This window comes from Myotis nattereri (genome assembly GCF_964212035.1).
Source record: "Myotis nattereri genome assembly, chromosome: 8".
Taxonomy (NCBI): domain Eukaryota; kingdom Metazoa; phylum Chordata; class Mammalia; order Chiroptera; family Vespertilionidae; genus Myotis; species Myotis nattereri.
Window position 1 is genome coordinate 54,281,967 of NC_138083.1, and position 18,883 is coordinate 54,300,849.

At 40.3% G+C, this 18,883-nt stretch overlaps 1 protein-coding gene across 1 annotated transcript in view; it reads left to right on the forward strand.

Moving 5' to 3' along the window:
• Window positions 1-18,883, forward strand: part of ATP9B (ATPase phospholipid transporting 9B (putative)) — a 146,534-nt gene that overhangs the window by 43,378 nt on the left and 84,273 nt on the right. Inside the window, exons 7-8 of the mRNA XM_081097101.1 lie at window positions 3,388-3,439; window positions 9,139-9,233. Coding sequence (XP_080953227.1) covers window positions 3,388-3,439; window positions 9,139-9,233 — 147 coding nt within the window. The remainder of the gene's footprint in view (window positions 1-3,387; window positions 3,440-9,138; window positions 9,234-18,883) is intronic.

An 18,883-nucleotide genomic window follows, 5' to 3' on the forward strand; every position in this document is an offset into this window, starting at 1 on the left:
TCCATTTTGCTGTGTGTAGCTGTAATTCATTTGCTTTGTTGTTACATAGTGTGCCTTTTGACCATTCTGCTGTTGATGGCTATTTCAGTTGCTTTTAAGTTTTGCCTATCGGGACTTTTGTTTCTGTGGTGCCATGCCTGGGCTCACCTGTGCTGCTGCATTTGTGCCTGAGTGGAATTGTTGGATGTGGGGGTATGTGTGTGTTCCACTTTAGTAGGTACTGCAAATGGTTTGCAAAGTGACATTTCAAATTATACTGGTATCAGCAATGTGTAAGACTTCACATTGCTCTACATGTTTGCCAACACTTGGCATCATCAGTCTTTTTAATTTAGCATTTCCAATATGTATCTAGCAGTTGTGGTTTTAATGTGCATTTCTTTGAAGACTAATAAAGTTAGACACTTTCTTGTATGATTTTGGATGTCTTTCTTATTTGGAAAGAGCCTGTTAACATCTTTTGCCATATATATATATATTTTTTATAAATCTTTATTGTTGAAAGTATTACATATATCTCCAGCCTTTACCACCCACTGTCGTGTCCTTTGGTTATGCATATATGCATATGAGTTTCTTGGTTAGGGAGAAAGAGATCAACCAATCAGCCATTTTCCTTCTGAGTTAGCCCTTCTTTTCTCATCCCTTTGTGGTCTTTATGTATTCTGAATGTGAGTCCTTTATGTTGCAAATATCCTTTCCTTTCTGGTGTGCTTTGTTGAAAAAAAAAATTCTTAATTTTAATGAAGTCTACTTCATTAATCTTTGCATTTATAGATGTGTGGTTTTGTAAAAAAAAAAAAAAAAATGGTGAGGGGGAAGGAGTCTTCTTCCCTTCCAAAGCATTGTGAAAATATCCTTCTATATTATTGTTTAGGACAGTGGTTCTCAACCTTCCTAATGCCATGACCCTTTATTACAGTTCCTCATGTTGTGGTGACCCCCAACCATAAAATTATTTTCGTTGCTACTTCAGAACTGTAATTTTGCTACTGTTATGAATCGTAATGTAAATATCTGATATGCAGGATGTATTTTCATTGTTACAAATTGAACATAATTAAAGCATAGTGATTAATCACAAAAATAATATGTAATTATATATGTGTTTTCCGATGGTCTTAGGCGACCCCTGTCAAAGGGTCGTTCGACCTCCAAAGGGGTCGCGACCCACAGGCTGAGAACCGCTGGTCTAGGAGGACTTTGACATTGAGAAATATAATTCATCTGGAATTGATTTGTGTTTTAATTGAAGTAGAGATCAGGTATTCTCCCCACTCCCCATGGGTATCTAATTTTTTCAGCACTATTTCTTGAAAAGACCATCATGTCCTAATAGGTCTGCAGTTTTATCTTCCTCCTAAATCTGATGTCTTTCCATGTTTGGGATTCCTTCTGGAGCCTGCACTTTACATTGGTGTAATTATCTCTCTCTGTTAAATGCTACCTTGCCCTCATGATTCTACTTTAATATTTTCGTTTTGCTGTGTTGTAAACTCAACTCTCTGTGTTTCTTACATTTGTCGTGGTTGTTCTTTTGCATTTCCTGTAAATATTAGCAATACCTTGTTAATTCCCACCTAAAACCATGGCAAGATGTTGTTGGTTGGGTTTGTGTTGAATATATAGGTCAATTTATGAACACTTGACATCTTTGCAATACTATACATTCTAGTTTTGTAACCTGATACATTGTATTTTTTAGGTTTTATTTAATTTCAGTAATACTTAATAGGTTTTTATAGAACTCGCCAATCTTTTATTAGTTTATTTTTATTAGTTTTTTTTTATTACTGAAATGGGAATATTTGAAAAATACTTATTTTCTTGCTGTTTATTACTGACATATATTGGAAGACCAATCAGGAGCCAGAAACCAGGATTACAGGCTTTATTAGGGGAAAGACCTGCCAGGCTGTCTTGCAATGGGAGAATAGCAACCCATGCAGAGCTGAGCACACCTTTTGAGGGGAGGAATGGGAAGGAATGGGGGCTTAGTGTACTCGGCGCGCGCTGATTGGTGGCTTAACGTAAGGTCCATATAAGGTACATAGTTAGGCACTCTGGTACTTAGGGACAAGGGCTTAGGGTATTTGGCAGGTGTTGATTGGTGATTCAATGTATAGTCCATATAAGGTACGTGGTTAGTCACTCAGGTATTTCTGGGCTGCAGGTTAAGTCATACTCGCCCACCAGTTGGGGGAAGGGAGGATCTATCATATATGAATATATATATGTAGGTATATATACATATATTTGTTTTCTGTGTCATTCATTTTTATTCTTATATTTGTTTACATCCTTGTACTTTCTCTGTGGCTCATTGGCTGGTTTTTTTTTCTGCTTTCAAATGGATTTTTTACTCTTTGACCCTGTGTTTTTAACCTCCCTGTTTGATTGTGTGCATTTACTTGTATACATTTTCCTCTTCACACTTTCCTGACTTTGGCTGTGTTCCACATGTTTTGATGTGTTGAGATTTTATTACTCTTCAATTAAAAATATTTTCTAATTTCCATTGTGATTTCTTCCTTGTCCTAGGTCCTAGGAGCTCTTTAGATCTTAATAATTGCCCTTCTTTCTTCATGTTAGAAAGAAGTAGCTCTATCCTACAACATATTTTTCAACTTATATTTGTTTTTGTTGCCTGCTGACTGACAAATAATCCATTTCTTATATCATATGTAGGAAAATCTTTATGAGGTCTCAAAAAATATAAATAATTCATGAAATTATGAGAAGTATTATTAAAATTATTTTTTCTTTAGCTTGATCGAGTTATTAGTAATAATGATTAAATAAATGTATGACTAGTAACTTATAAAAGTTCTTATGTGCCATACAGTACATTTGAGTTATTTTTCCTTTTCTGCTTTATAAAAGAACACCTCTTCAAATTTGTGGAATTTATTTTTGGTTATTCAGTTTTACATTTATTCATTCATTTAAAATTTATTTAGTATTTTATTTATGATATGCTCTGTTTTGTATGAGGCATTGTAAGAATGTTGTCCCCACTTTCTTGGGTCATTTACTCTAATAGGGAAGATATAATTTTTTTTATAAGGTAATAACTTCTGTATTATGAGTTAAGGTACAACAGAGACCACAGACATGGCAATATTTAACATTTCTCAGAAATGGAGCAGTTTTCAAGCCATCACTAATACCATTTACATGGTACATTAATGGGGGAAAATCTTAGAAGTCCAACTAAAATATGAATCAAAATATTCACTTTTTAAATACAAATTATAAATGTGAATTGCTTCAACATAAATTTTAATTTAATCTTTTTCATTACTTTACTATTTCTATTTTGGAATGGAGTTGTGTTAATTTATAAACTGCATATAGGTAATTAACATTTTATATTACTCTCTACAGAATCAAAGAATTCCATCGGACATGGTATTTCTTAGGACTTCAGAAAAAGCAGGTATTTTTATTTACATTGTTGATGATTTGGTATTTTGGCAGTTTAATTTTCATTTTAAAAGGAAAAATATACCAATTTTTCTTTGAATAATAAATAATTTAATTAATTCATTTCTAAATTACATTTAACTTTTGATATTTAAAACAATGATTTTACTGTATAATATGTTTGTTTAAAAAATATAATCCTTTCACAATCGATCTATCAAATGAGTGCTGTCATTCATGTCTATATTGGTATCTAAATAATTAGATGATGTTATTGGAAATTTTATTGCTATTCTGCATTTGCAATTTTATTAATTCAGCAAACATTTACTTACCACTTACTATATTTCAGGCACTATGTGGTGCTTAGGATATAAAAGAGAGCAAAGCCAAATTGCTCCCCTTAGGACTCATGATCTCTGTATTTTTGGCAGTATACACATTGACAGTAGTAATTCTCTGTTTTGTGTTGATACTGTAAGAGTGAAAAGACATGTGGGGGGATGGGGTTGACACCAGACCATTTGCCTAGATGAGTTGAAGTAGGCTTCCCAGAAAAAAAAAAAAAGATATTTGCATGACCTAGCTTTCAAGTTAGGATGGAAAAGGGGTACTGAGAGGTAATGATATGGAAGCCTCAAATGGTCAAGAAAACTGTTTTTGGGAATCAGGAAACCTAAAATGTAGTCTGCTTTGGTCAGTTCCTAATTGTATGACCTAGCCACGAGAGAAATACATTTTCATCATCTGTAAAGTCATGGGAGGTTTATCAACTAACATCCAAAGTTCTTTCTGCCTTACATCTCTCACTTTGTTGAATAAATGAATAATATTTTTATAGGAAGCTCAGCATATTATTATTTTTTTGTAAGCTCAACATATGTATTATTCTATGCAGCACGAAAACTCTAGAAAGGACATAGTTACATTTTAGAGTTGCTGATTTAATTTTTTCCATTTATAAACAGCGTTTTCTTAAAATGGCATTTTAAGTCATGAGAAAGAGGAAAAACATTTTCTCCTTTTATCAACTGTAGCTATGTTACTCATATTGCAAGGTGAGGCTGCCTTTAATAGCTCAGCTACACCTAATAATCAAGCGAACTCGGTATACTTGGCACATTTACTTTATTGTGTGAGACTTAATGGGAGGTTTTGTTTTCCCAAAGGGGTAAAGACTGGAAAGCTACATTTCCAGTCCATTTTCCTTTCCTCTTGGAAATACAGTTGGACTCCTTTTCCTGTCCAGGTAGGTGGGGTCACGTCCTGAGGGTTGGCCTTGGCCTTTACCTCTTGTAGCCACCTGCTCTTCTCCCTGCACGACTGGGCCCACAATGGTGCATGACTAGGATAACCTTAAAAGCTGCCTGTTGAAACGGCAGAGCATTCCTTAGCTTAGGTTCCTGAATGACTGTGGAACAGAGTCCACTCTGCTTACCAGAGTCCACATCTGGTAATGGACTCTGTGCGAGAGAAATATTCTTGAAGTTCCCATGTTCAAGGTTTATCTTGTAAAATAGCTAGTGTTCTCTTAACACTTGCAGTGCTGTAGCAGGCAGGTCACAGCTTTGCCTTTCCCTTCACTTCTGGTTTTTTATAGAGCCTCCAGCTCAGCCATGAGAGATGATGGCCTCTTAGGCTTTCTGGGGCATGCAGGCAGCCCTGCCTGGGCAGATGGCCTTCTAGGCTCCCAGGAATGTGTTAGAGCTTTTCAAAGCCCCTTTCTGTCATCTGATTTTCTAACTTTTTAAAAAAGATTTTTGTTCAGCTTGTTACCCCAGCTTTATGACCACCTGTGGCAGCAATGACATTAAAGCAATTGTTTTTTACAAACATCCCAGGGATAACACTGTTTTCGGTGAATGACCTCTGCATCAGGTCAAATCTTGTCAGGTGGTCACAGTTCTCTGGTCATGGGGTTTGGGGACCCCTGAGTCGGGTTTGGGCCACTCAGTGGCTGCTAGATTATTGGTTTTCTCAGTACTGTGGAGCTATGGAGATGGGGCAGAATGTTGGAAACAGGGCAAGTCAAAACACAGCTCACTCTTAGCTAGATTTAGCTGTGTTTCTTGAATAAATGCACCTGAGATTGTTGCAAATTTTTTATTATATTCTGGAGTTCTGAATAAGTTACTTTTAACAGTTTTTGCTAATGTTCTCATATAGTTTTGGAGAAATGGATTTTCAGAGATTTTTTTACACTGCCATCCCTGCTGACATCACCTACTTATTTATGATTTGTCTTTGTTTCTAAATATATTCATTATAATGAATAACAAAAATGTTTCCATTTGGAAGATGCTTTTTTATTAATTGTTCTTTTAATGACTGTATTGGAAATATATGTAAGATTAAGAATATTATCCTAAATATGGAAATGGTTTTCGATGATCAACTTAAAAGAAGTGCATTATATAGATTGTGTTAGGAGATAAAAAATGAAGAAAATTCAACATTTTATAACTGGAAAATAGAAATGTCCATTTTTCAGAAGATTATATGACTAATAGCAGTTTTGAAAATTCTTCTTAGGCGTCTTAATAATCTTTTAAAATTGTATCATTGTTATGCATTAGTAAGACAGCAAGACAGAAATAGAAATAGCACATTGGGCAAGGGAGATACTCCGCTGTGTTAATTCCAGATTAATAGCATTCTGTCCAAATTGATGATGTCTCAAAGAGTTCTTCTTTTATTTTTCTTTAATTTTGCGTTATATTTCATGGTATAGGGACAGTTATTGTGTAGTGTAAGGATACTTAATATTTTGGAGGTCAAGGATCTCTTTGAGTATCTCAAAAATTATTTCCTTGTTCCCCACAAAAAACGTACAGAATATACATGTATTCTAATTTTTTATTGTTTTATATATTTTTGGAAGGTTATTAATGGAACTGAGTTTAGGACCTTACTTGTTTTAGCCTATGATTCTGTTATATTCCTCAGTTTTATTCTTTCTTTATCTCAAATTACAAAAATAATTACTAATTACTCATATGCAAACTTTCAAATATCTGATATCTGTTTTATGCTAGTTTTCTTTACTTTGTAGAATGGACCAAAAGCTTCCCTGCTGTATAGAATTTGTACAAAAATTGCTTTCAGTCAAGGATTTTTAGCTTTGGGAATTCTGTTTATATGACTCTAAGTAATTGTTTTGAGTGTCTTAATTGCCTAATTTTCAAAAGTACACATATTTAGAATTTTGTGTGTGTCTGCTATCACTGCTAATATTATTTTATTACTTTTCAGTTTTTGTTCAGAAAAACCTGATAATACATTGTCTGTTATAATAGAAATCTTTAAGCCCAAGCCAACATGAAAGACCTAAATCTATGCAGCTGTTCAAGCCTGGACAATAGCCACGGGGCGTTTGTCAATACAGCTCTGCAAGTCTCTTCGTGGCATCATATTGACTGTGTATTAATACAGGGTATTCTATTGGGCCGTCAGCTGATTGTTTAGAATGTAAATGAAGCTGTTGATGGATCTGGTGACTGATGGCTTAAATTCCAATTAATCAATTGCTTCATCCGTTTCTTAATTCAGATCAAATATCTTCTGAATGCACACAGTTCTTTTAGTGGTATTAAGAGAAATTAATGCTTGAGAACTAATTTTCATCAATCTCTTATAAATGCCAATATCTTTTTCACTTGTCTCCTAAGTGATGACATTATAGTTTAAGTGCTGGGGACATATTACAATAGCTCAGCTGTCACTTGTTGTGGGGTGAGGGGCAGGTAAATGACACTGTACTCATCCATGTTCTCTCGGTGGTGCTATTCATCTTGCCACCAGCTTAAAAATTTCATGCAGAGTCATTAAGTCATATAAATGATTTAGAAATTAAGTTTGATGGCAAACGATCTGCTATTATATATGCAAAGTCAATGTCTATTTTTCTTTTGTTGGGCACATACTGTAGCCCATTTCTTTCAGAGCTATTGGATTCATGAACTGTTGCAGGTAGTCTGCTGATATTACAGGGTGACTTGTACAGAATATGACAGACTTGTACTGCTTCTCACAAAGTCCCAGCAGTTCCTTTGTCACCACCTGGTGTGGCTCTCCTATGTGACACATATACTGGTAGATCTCAATTTTATTGTCATTAGACCTGTCAGCTCTTGTCAATTATATAAAATAAAATCAAGCATTCATAATAAGACTGTAATAGGATATAAGCAGACCAATTTAATAATTGATTTTTGCTGAGCCTTAACTGGCATCAGTTGAAGCTCATGCTTGCTGTTAAAAAAATTAGTAGATATAGTTCATGTAAGACAAGTCCACTTGGCCATACTTATGCAGCTCCTTCTCTCTTTAAATCATATTAGTTACTTCATCATTAGTAATGTTTACTGTAACTGAAAATAAATGTCAGTTTCCTGTAAATTTTTAAAATAGCACATAATTATTTAACATAAAGAAAGGCAACTATATTGTTCCCAGTGTTTCATAAGTTATAGCAATCTAGCTAGAAAAGCTTTCACCTTTAGAAACACAGAATGTTTAAAATTTAAGAAACTCTAGAGAGTCTCACCTTTTCTTATTTTATGTATTAGAAAACAAACCTGGAGCAGAACTCTGGCACTGATGTTTCAAAGTGTCAGTCAGACTTTGAAATCCAGTCCCTTTTACTTTTATGTTTTATATCAGATCACACACACAGGCTATGAGGTAATCATGCAAATATTCAGATGATATTCTTGTAGATATATCTTCAGTTGATAAACTGGGCAATTGGAAAATCAATCCTGTTGTGCCTGAGGAAGGTGAGCTGTTCTCTGTGACTCTCCGGGATTCATGCTGGCGATGGTGATGCCCCTGGCATAGGCTGGTTAAAGGGTAAAAGTTAATGGTGAAGGGATCTCAAGGGGCACACTTTTGGCACTGTATTGCTGGTGGCTATGATTAGCAGAAAGAACATTTTTGCCTCGTGAGAGAGCAGAGAATGCCCATGGTGTGCAGGGGCCCTTTCTTCTGCAGTTTAAGTGAACACGAGGCTGGTATAGATGGGGTTGGCACAGTTCCATGTTAGTTTTAGAATGTGTGTTAGGTGTAGTGGACTAAGCTGTGTGAAGAGATGTTCTTATTTCTCTACCTTAAATATTTCCCCAAATTTGAGAAATAACATCACATGATTGTCATCTGTGTATGTCATTCTGTGCATACAAAATGTGCTATTCTGTCTTAGGGTGGGTTCTGAGAAATGGTGTGATAGCATGGTCAAAGGATAGGATTGTTGAAATTTAATATTTTTTCATAAGATTTGATAGGGTTATCAGTATGACAGTAGGTCTGGCCAGGGTTTTGGCATTTTAACTGTGCCTTTATGATGAAGAATGTGTGTTTTCTGATGGTACCTCAGACATTTTATTATCAAAGTCATATCACACATTCTTGGATATTTTTGAGTATTTACTTACTGTTTAGTTATCAGAACATGAATCAAAGGTAGAAATGATCAGTGTGGTCTTTCTAAAATAAAGTGCTATTAATCTTAAACCTTAATAGCCAAGAACGTCAAATAGGAGATAAGGAGCAAATAGTTAATCATCTGTATGTTTTCAGCAAACTCCTTTTGGGAATCAAATAAAGAATTTTGTTTATGGGAATTTCTTTGGATATTGTTTTGGATCTGACTGTGTTGTAGAATTTTAGTTTTTAGAATAACTAACTCAGAAATTTTTCTTTTCTAATGCTAAGGTTCATGTTTTATTCGAACTGATCAACTAGATGGCGAAACTGACTGGAAGCTGAGAGTGGCGGTGAGCTGCACGCAGAGGCTGCCAGCTCTGGGGGTGAGCACCACTGCAGTTACCCCATCATTTATGTTTAGTGAATTTCTGTTTGTACCAACTAATGTATTGAATGCATCGATAATTTTAAAAAATAATATTTACTACTAATGAAGGATCATTGAAAACTATGCCAAAATAATTTCTGTGGTATCTTAACATATAACCTGTTGAGGTATAGTTTGGAATGTTCCTACCAACTTGACACTGAGGTTTTCTTTCTTTCTCACCCATTTTGTTTTTATTTTTAAACCCTCTCTGTCCAGTTATCTTTGAAATGGAGAGCTTTGGTGAGTGTTCAGTGGTCCATTGAAATAAAATCACAGTTTTGGTGCCCTGGCCAGTGCGGCTCTGTTGGTTGGAGCATCATCCATTATACCGAAAGGTGGCTGGTTAGATTCCTGGTTAGGGCACATACCTCGGTTTCGGGTTCGGTCCCTGGTCTCTCTCTCTCTCCCTTCTTTCTAAAAAAATCAAAACACAGTTGTGGCCATTTGGTGCTTACTTTGTGTTATATGTAGTATTTATCTGATTGAGAGAAGTTTCATTTTGTATGATTCGCTGATATTCAATGGACAATGAAGAAAGATTGAGAATCTCTGAGGTAGAAGTGGGGAACCTTTTTTCTGACAAGGGCTGTTTGGATATTTATAACATCATTCTCGGGCCATAGAAAATTATCAACTTTAAAGATAGACTGCTATATTTGGTCAAACATTTAATGAACTCACCCTTAATGCCTTGGTGGAGCCAGACAAAATGATTTCTCAGGCCTTATGTGGGCTTTGGGCCCGACGTTCCCCTCCCCGCTCTAAGGGGAGAGAATTGGATACCATGGATTTGGTCCCTTTCCTTAGGTTGGTTGGCTTTGGATAGAAAAACCTACTTGTGTTGCGTCCAGTTAACAGTTCATCACTGTGTTCAGCATGAACCTTCCTCATTCCCTGTGTCTTGGACTGTTATGTTCACATGTTTAAGACTCAGGAATAGTTTATTCTGTAGGTGTTTTCGGTTGCCTATACGTTAGGTGGTCCCTCTGTTGAAATTCATTTGATCATGCTCCGTGTCCTTTTCATATATTGCAGTATTTGATTTGCTGATATTTTATGAAGGATTTTTTTATGCCTATGTTCATGAGGGATATTTGTCTGTGTTGTATTTGTTGTAATGTTTTTGCTTTGATATCTAGGGGTGTGCTGGCCTCATTAAATGAGTTAGGAAGTCTTTTTGTCTCCTGTATTTTTTTGAAGTACTTATATAATAGTATTGCTATTTCTTTTTAAATATTGAACAAATTCACCCTTGAAACTCTCTGGGCTTGGAGCATACTTTGTGGGAAAGTATTTAATTATGATTAACTTTCTGAAGTAGATAATAGAGTTCATCAAATTTTCTGTTCATTGGAAATTTGTATTTTTTAATGAATTCATTTGTTTCATATGTTACCTGATTTAATGGCATAAAATTCATAATATTTGATTATTGTTTTTAGTAGTTGTTGATCTTAAGACCTCTTTCACTCTCAATATTGGTAATATACATCTCTTTTTTCTTGGCCAATCTAGCCAGAGGTTCATCAGTTTTAATGATCATTTCAAAGAATTTGCTTTTGGTTTGATTGATTATTGTCTGTTTATTTTCAGTGTTAACTGATTTCTGTTATCTTCATTTTCTTCATCCTACTTAGTTTGTGTTTAATTTTCTTACTTAACTTTTTAAAGAAGTTTAGACTCTTGATTTTGTACCTTAGTCTTTTCTGGCAGAAACGTTTAGAGCTATAGATCTCCTAAGTATTACCTACCCTGTTTCACACAGATTTTTATAGACTGCACTTTCATTATCATTTAGTTTAAAATGTTTCTAATTTTTTTATGATTTCTTCTGTCACCCCTCATTTACTTGAAAGGATATTGTTTATTTTCCAAATATTTGGGGATTTTCTTAATGTCTGATAATTTATTTGTTATTTAATTCTATTGTATTACCAGAATGTATTCTGTTCTATCTCAGTCCTTTTATCTGTATTGACTTGTGATTTTGCCCCACAAATGGTCTCTGGGCCAGTGATCCATGTGTGCTTAAAAAATTTTCCCATGTGTCGTCACCTTACTACTTAAGCATCGAGCTGAGTTCTCGTACTATTTGCTATAATGAATTGGTTCTTGTCATTAGATGTTCTTGCAGCCTGCTGATTTTCTATAGCATTAAGCCAGTTGTTGGGGTGGTGCTGTTTTGCTCGGTTGCAGAGTATTTACTCTTTGTGTCCTTTCTTCTTTTTTCTAGCAAGCATCCTCAAGTAATCTCTCCAGGGCTAAAGGGGGAAGGAAAGATCATGAATCCTAAATGACTGGAAGGATTTCAGTTGGCTGTCATTCTTGGATGGCAGCCCCACTTCCAGGATTTCTAGAGTCACTGGAGTGGATACTTGGAAAGAGTTGCATTAAATAATCATTTGTAGTAGATTTAAGAGTGATAGAAGAGAAAGTGCAGGTTTAAAACACCGTATTAGAAAAAAATTTGTTTTAAAGAAAGCCAAACATAAGCCAAGCAAACAAAAGCATGTAGGGTATGGTTGCATTATTAAGAATTCTAGGGAAGTGGGGCAGTGGTGATGGAGGCTGAGAGCGGGCAGGGAGGCCTGCAGAGGGGAGATAGAAATGTCCCACAGCTTGGGTGATGGAGGCTAGGAGCAGGGTAGGGAAGCCTGATGAAGGGAGATAGAAATGTCCCATAACTTGAGTGATGAAAGCTGGGAGCAGGGCAGGGAGGCCTGACCAGGGGGATAGAAATGACCCATAGCTTGATGGTGATGATGTCATAGTCATATACATGTGTTAAAATGCATGAAGTTGTACACTTCAAACATGCGTAATTTATTTCATGTAAATTATATCTTAAGAAAGTAGTTAAACTTACACTGTAATTATCTGTATTTTTTAGTATTCTCATGATGACAGGAACTGACATTTTATCAGATTCAGTATTATGAAGATTTTTTCATTTTTGTTACTGACAAAAAACATAAATTTCAAAATATTTACAAAGTTATAGTTTGTAAGTCATATGCTAATTAAAAATTTTTATGGTTGATATATTTTGATAGGGACTGGCATTGAGCATTTGGATTGAACAACTGTGTAGTAAATGAAAAAGTTTTAAATTTTGGTATTACTGCAAAACCAAAAAGCAGTATATTAAAAAAAAATTAATGGAATTTCTGACTCATCAATCAAATTAAATGTGTAGCTTTATATAATTGGGTAGATTATGTATAGAAACTTTCTTCATAGAAAAGAAAGCTGTAATTTGATTATGGATACAGACAAGGCAATTTGGTCTTTCATTTAATAGCTTATGCTGCCCATAACTGTCACTCATTTTGACTTTTCTGTTTCTAATGTAATGGATTTCGGGAATATTTGGTGTTCTTCGCTATTTGACACATCATCAGTTGAGCATTGTGTCCATTGTGACACAAGGAATAAGTGAACCTACAGATCTTAGAGCTTTTCTTAATGAACTGAGGACACCATCAAGAATAACCTCTCTAATTTGGTTGCATTCCCAGAGCACCTAATGTGATCAGAGAATTAAAATTTCGACAAGCCCTTTAATATAGCTGTGCTGCAGATCCTGCAGTGCTGGCTCCGTGTCTTGGTACTGCACAGGCGCCTGTCTAGGAGGTACGCATTCCAGGCACCCTAGACATTCGGAAAATATGTTTCTAGCTTTTGTGATCAGGCAAATTTATTAACAACAATGAGGTCATAGTAATTTTCAATAAATCATGACTTGCTGATTTATTTTAAAGGATCCATATAGCAGTAAACAATACCATTTACATTTAATGAGTTTTATTGAACGAAAGGCAATTTTATTTGTAATGAACCACATGTTATGATTAAGGATGTATTTTAATGACCTTTAAGTAATGCGAACAAATGTTGCCCTTGACCTAATAGCAGAGGCTTTCCTACATGATTGAAAACTTCAGAATGGTTTTTAAATTATCATGAAAAGCTTCGAATGGCATTCTCATTATTGTGCCATCATTCAGTCATTTGGTGTCTACTATACTAGATGAAATGCATTCCCCTAAATGTTCATGCACATGTTGAAGTGAGGATGGTTGCTAGCTTGTTCTTTATTTCCATGTCTCCAAAGGTAATCTGTTATATGAACGTTTTATTTTTTGAAAATTACTATGACGGTATAATACTTAACTGATGAATGATTCTCAAACTGGCCTTATCCTAGGAATTATTGGCTACTTGTTAAACATTCTAGTTGTGTTTTCATAAGTCTAAAATTACTAAACAATGTATTTCTTCTTGTGTAAACTAGCTTGACTTAATTAACTTGAAAATAAATTTTTATTAGTTAATATATAGTCTCTGCTGCAGTCACAGACGCACAGTGTTGAGCTGCTGTACTCCCCCTTCAGCTGGTGTAGCATCTCTGCTCCAAGGCCTCCTGGAGGGTGTGTGAGGAGCTTTCCCAGAGAGTGTGTAAGTCAGGGACAGGGATGCGTTAGCTTTCTGCCCGTTGGCGTTGGTGGTTCTCTGCGGCAGGGTTGCTGTGTATTGAACTTGATAGTGACAACAGTGTTTTCCATGGAGAATCATTTTGGTAACATTCAGTGAGTAATTTTTGGAGGTTAGTATTGGTCCTCTTCCCTCCTCTGATTTTATGTATTCAATCCCGTTCTGCTCTGAGGAGTGGTTTCTGTTTCCTGTATTGATCCGCCTCAAATCAAGAGAGAAGTTTTTCTCCTTCACCAACATCCCAGAGATCAGTGGTCCCAGGCTGAGAAGACAGCTCTGTCATCCTCCATTTGTGACTTTCACTGTCCCAAATGTCTGCTCCCAGCCGGCTCAGCCAGCAGGAGCGAAAGTGCGTGGGAGAGCACTCTCACCTCAGGCACCCGGCACTTCTCATCACATCTCACCACTAGAATGAGCCACCTGGTGAGAGCTAGCTGTGTGTGTTGTTTATAGGGGCCATGCGCCTATCTGAAGCTCGAAGTTCTGCCTTTAAAGGCCATGGCAGAGTGGTGGACAGTGATCTTCATCTCACTGTCCCTCGTTTGCCATCACACTTCTCACTGGGTGAGGCATTGAGACTCCAGTCATTAGGGTCCTCAGAACAGACGCCCCCATTAGAATCTTGTCATGATTACCATCTGTACTATAATCAGTTACTTCACAGTTGTTCTCAGGAACTCTAAGCAACTTGAAAATGTGTATATCCCTCTCTCACCTAGATTAAAGGAGGAAATGAAATATAAACAGCAAAATAGTACATGGCTCCTGGAAGTGGAGGAGGCCATATCATATTTAGGCCATTGCCTGTTTTTTGCAAGTGATGACATACAGCCAGCAGCCAGGCTTCTGCTCACAGCAACCCTGATGGGAGGCTGTATACACAGCAGGGAGCCCTGCATGTTCTGCCTCCCTGGCCAAAGGGACCCTGAATACATGTTTAGAAGTAGCAGGAATGGAATGGCCATGTGCATTGCAAAACCATTCCAGGAGTAGAAGAGCATTGTGCAAATCTCTGGTGTGTTCTGAGAAATCTTAGAGGACACTGCAGTCTGAAAGAAGCCACGAAGAAGGATCAAGTGGAGGTGAGACCTCATTGAAGGACATGATCGTGGAAATAAGAACACAGTGTGGGGCTGGAGAAGAATTGTTCTGCAGCTCCCAGAACAGAGGCCAGAGTGTGGTTTTGATCGCGGTTCCCAGTGGACTCACACTGGACACGTTGAGTCCTGTCAGCAGCAGGTGGTGAGGATGCATATGAAGTGCTGCCTGCGTAGGGAAGGTGTCCCTTGGCACCTGGGCTTGCCCAGAAGAAAAGCAGGTGTTTGGCATAAACATGTTGCTCGAATAAACAGTTTAGGCCCAGGGAACCTTTCTTCTCTGGGAATGCTGGGAACCCTCTTGAAATCCACATTTTCAGATGCTGGCCAAGGCATCGTTACAGGGAATTTATATTGTTACTAGAGGCCTGGTGCACGAATTTTGTGCACAGGTATGGTCCCTAGGCCTGGCTGGCGATCAGGGCTGATCTGTGGGGCAACCGGCAGGGTGATCAGGGGGTCCCCCCACTAGCACCTGCCTTGGCCAGCCTGGGGCCTGCGGGCAGGGGGGAGCTCCTATGTTGAGCGTCTGCCCCCTGGTGGTCAGTGCACATCATAGCGACCAGTCGTTCTGCCATTCAGTTAATTTGCATATTAGCCTTTTATTATATAGGACTAGAGGCCCGGTGCACAAAAATTTGTGCACTCAGGGGGAAGGGGGGGTCCCTCAGCCCGGCCTGTGCCCTCTCGCATACAGGGGTCCAGTCTGGGACCCCTCAGGAGATAACGACCTGCTGGCTTAGGCCTGCTCCTGGGTGGCAGAGGGAAGGCCCAATCCCTAGGTGCAGCCCCTGGTCGGGCTCAGAGCAGGGCCGATTGGGGAGTTGGGGCGCCGCCCCTGTCATGCACAGAGCAGGGCGGATCGGGAGGTTGCGATGCCACCCTCAGTCACGCTCAGGGTAGGGCTGATTGGGGGGTTGGGGCACCGCCCCCTGTCACACTCAAGGCAGGGTCGATAGGGAGGTTGCGGCGCCACCCCCTGTCACGCACAGAGCAGGGCCAATCAGGGGGTTGGGGCGCTGCCCCCTGTCACTCACAGAGCAGGACCCATCAGGGGGTTGAGGCTCCGTACCCTCTCACGCACAGAGCAGGGCCCATCAGGGGGTTGGGGAGCTCCCCCCGTCATGCACAGAGCAGGGCCGATCAGGGGGTTGGGGAGCTCCTCTCTGTCACTCACAGTAGGGCTGATAGGGGAGTTGGGCCACTGCCCCCTGTCACACACAGAGCAGGGCGGATCAGGGGGTTGGGGTGCCGCACCCTGTCACACTCAGGGCAGGGCCGATGGGGAGGTTATGACACTACCCCGTCACACACAGAGCAGGGCCCGTGGGGGGCAATTGGGGCGTCGCCCTCTATCACCCACAGAGCAGGGCCGATCATGGGGTTGGGGTGCTGCCACTGTCACACTCAGGGCAGGGCCGATGGGGAGGTTATGGCTCTACCCCGTCACACACAGAGCAGGGCCCGTGGGCGGGGGGTGGGGGGTTGGGGCGCCGCACCCTGTCACACACAGAGCAGGGCCGATCAGGGTGTTGGGGCGCCGCACCCTGTCACACACAGAGCCGCAGGGCGATCAGGGTGTTGGGGAGCTCCCCCCTATCAGGCACAGAGCAGGGCTGATCAGGGGGTTGGGGCGCCTTCCCCTGTCACGAACAGAGCAGGGCGGATAGGGAGGTTGTGGCCCCACCCCCTGTCACACACAGAGCCGCAGGGCGATCAGCGGGTTTGGGCGCTGCCCCCTGTCACGCTGATCCCAGTGCCGGGAGGCCTTGCAGCTCTGCTGATCCTGGTGCTGGGAGGCATATTACCCTTTTACTATATAGGATAGAGGCCTGGTGCACGTGTGGGGTCCGGCTGGTTTGCCCTGAAGGGTGTCCTGGATCAGAGTGGGGGTCCCCACTGAGGTGCCTAGCCAGCCTGGGTAAGGGGATGATGGCTGTTTGCAGCTGGTCACACCCCCTTCAGGGTGGGGGTCCCCACTGGGGTGCCTGGCCAGTCTGGGTGAGGGGCTGAGGGCTGTTTTCAGGCTGGTGGGTGACGGAAGCTCCCAACGCTCCTTTTTTTCTTTTTTTTTTATTCTGGGCCAGCTTTAGCTCTGAGGCTCCAGCTCTTAGGCCTCCGCTCCTGAAAGCAGGTATCTGGTTTGTTTCGGTTCTATAATCGAAACAATGTATAACTCCAGCTCTGAGATCCGGGCTCGCTGAAAGCAGGTTTCTGGGGTTTTGTTTAGCTTCTGTATTGTTACAATGTTTCAAACTGCAGGCTCAGAGGCCTGCAGCAGCAGGCGGGGAACGTTGGAGTCCTCCGTCACTGAAGCAAGCAAGCCTCATGTTAGTTTCAAGCTGCCTGGCTGCTGGCCACCATCTTGGCTGGCAGTTAATTTGCATATCTTGCTGATTAGCCAGTGGGAAGGGTAGCGGTCGTACGCCAATTACCATGTTTCTCTTTTATTAGATAGGATTCTAGGACCTCACCCAGCTGGGTGGGACCAGCCTGTCCTATTGGTCTCAGGTGTGTCCTGTATGGGTCCTGGATGCAGCCTGTTGAAATGGCACCCATTTACCCTAAAGTCCACCCGAGAACACCCAGCTGCCCTTTGAGTTTTGACTTCTAAACCCGGGAGAAGCTCCCTCAGGCAGCAGAAGGGGAGAGCATGCAGACAGTTCTGCTGGACTAGGGATGACTTTGCCTCCTTCCTGTGCCCTGTCCAGTATTCTCTGGCAGCGTCATTGGGTGTCAGACAGCAATCCTAACTCCATGTCTTTTCAGTCATCCCCTCCATATACCTTGGGAGTGGCCCAGAACAGATCATTCCCTCTCTGGGACAGTGGCACTCGGTAATAAAGCTGCCTTACTAAGGCCTGTGAACAGAAGGAAAGTGAGGGAAGCAGGTTAGGCTCATGATCTACTGCTTCGAACTGCAGTTGATCTGGAGTGCCAGCATACAGGTGACAGCAGTGACACCTTGGAAGATGGGCCTCCCACTTGTAGCTGTGAGCAGGGGTCACATGTTGGGGCAAAAGTGGCTCAATTTCAGATGGCCCCTTGATTGTGGTCAGCTCAGAGAGCCCAGCCAGCATCCAGTTTTCATGGTTTATGTCCCTCCCAGGCGTTCAAATTCTGCACCAGCCCCAGGTGTCCCCATAAGGCCATTCCTGCACTCAGTTTGGCATTGCTCAGGTCATAGTCAAAACACTCCTGGCAGACAATGAGAGTTCGGTATGGGCATCTAGGGTCTGTGAGTCCAGGGTTCCAAGTGATGAGACTTCCAGGCTGTGCCCTGAGAGCTCTGGCTCAGATATGGCATCAGCCCCACACCAAGGAGAGTCCCAGAGCTGTCTAGATGGGAGCACAGTCTGTGTCCAGCACACTGGAGTGTTGAGGGCATGGCACTGGTGCAACTCAGGGCAGACCAGAATGTTACCCCGCCCCCCACCCCCGTTCAGGAACCAGAGTTCAGAGCTGGAGAGCTGCAGAGTTGTCTGTCCCCCAAGCAGCTTTGACGTGGTGTGCAGCTTGAGTCATAGTTTTCTCTTCATTAATCTTTTTAATAGTCTCTAGATTGTTATGTCAAACCTGTAGTCCTATTACAGAATTTTCCTATAATTTAAGTCTCTTTTTTATTCTCCTGAGCTTTTTCAGTTATCTTCAGGTTACCTGACATCTGCTGATAACTCTCACAGTATTAATAAAATGGAAAAGGAATCCTGGTCCTCCTGAGAGGACACAGGACCTGCAAATAGGAGCAGGCCGAGGCCAGGGCACTACCACTGCCCTGTGCAGCCCATAGGCAGCAGTGCCAACAGGAGCACGAGACAAGGACAAGCTTGAACTCCTTACTCTTCACGTTTATGGACCAATGTCAACATCCCAGTCAAATTCAGTCCTTCAGTAAAAGACCAATATTTTTAAATTTCTGTATTGAATTTGTCCAGCTTTCTGAAGCCAATTAGAAATATTACAAAAACAACACTAAAATATCAATAATTAAAAGACCGTTGAAACTTTACCT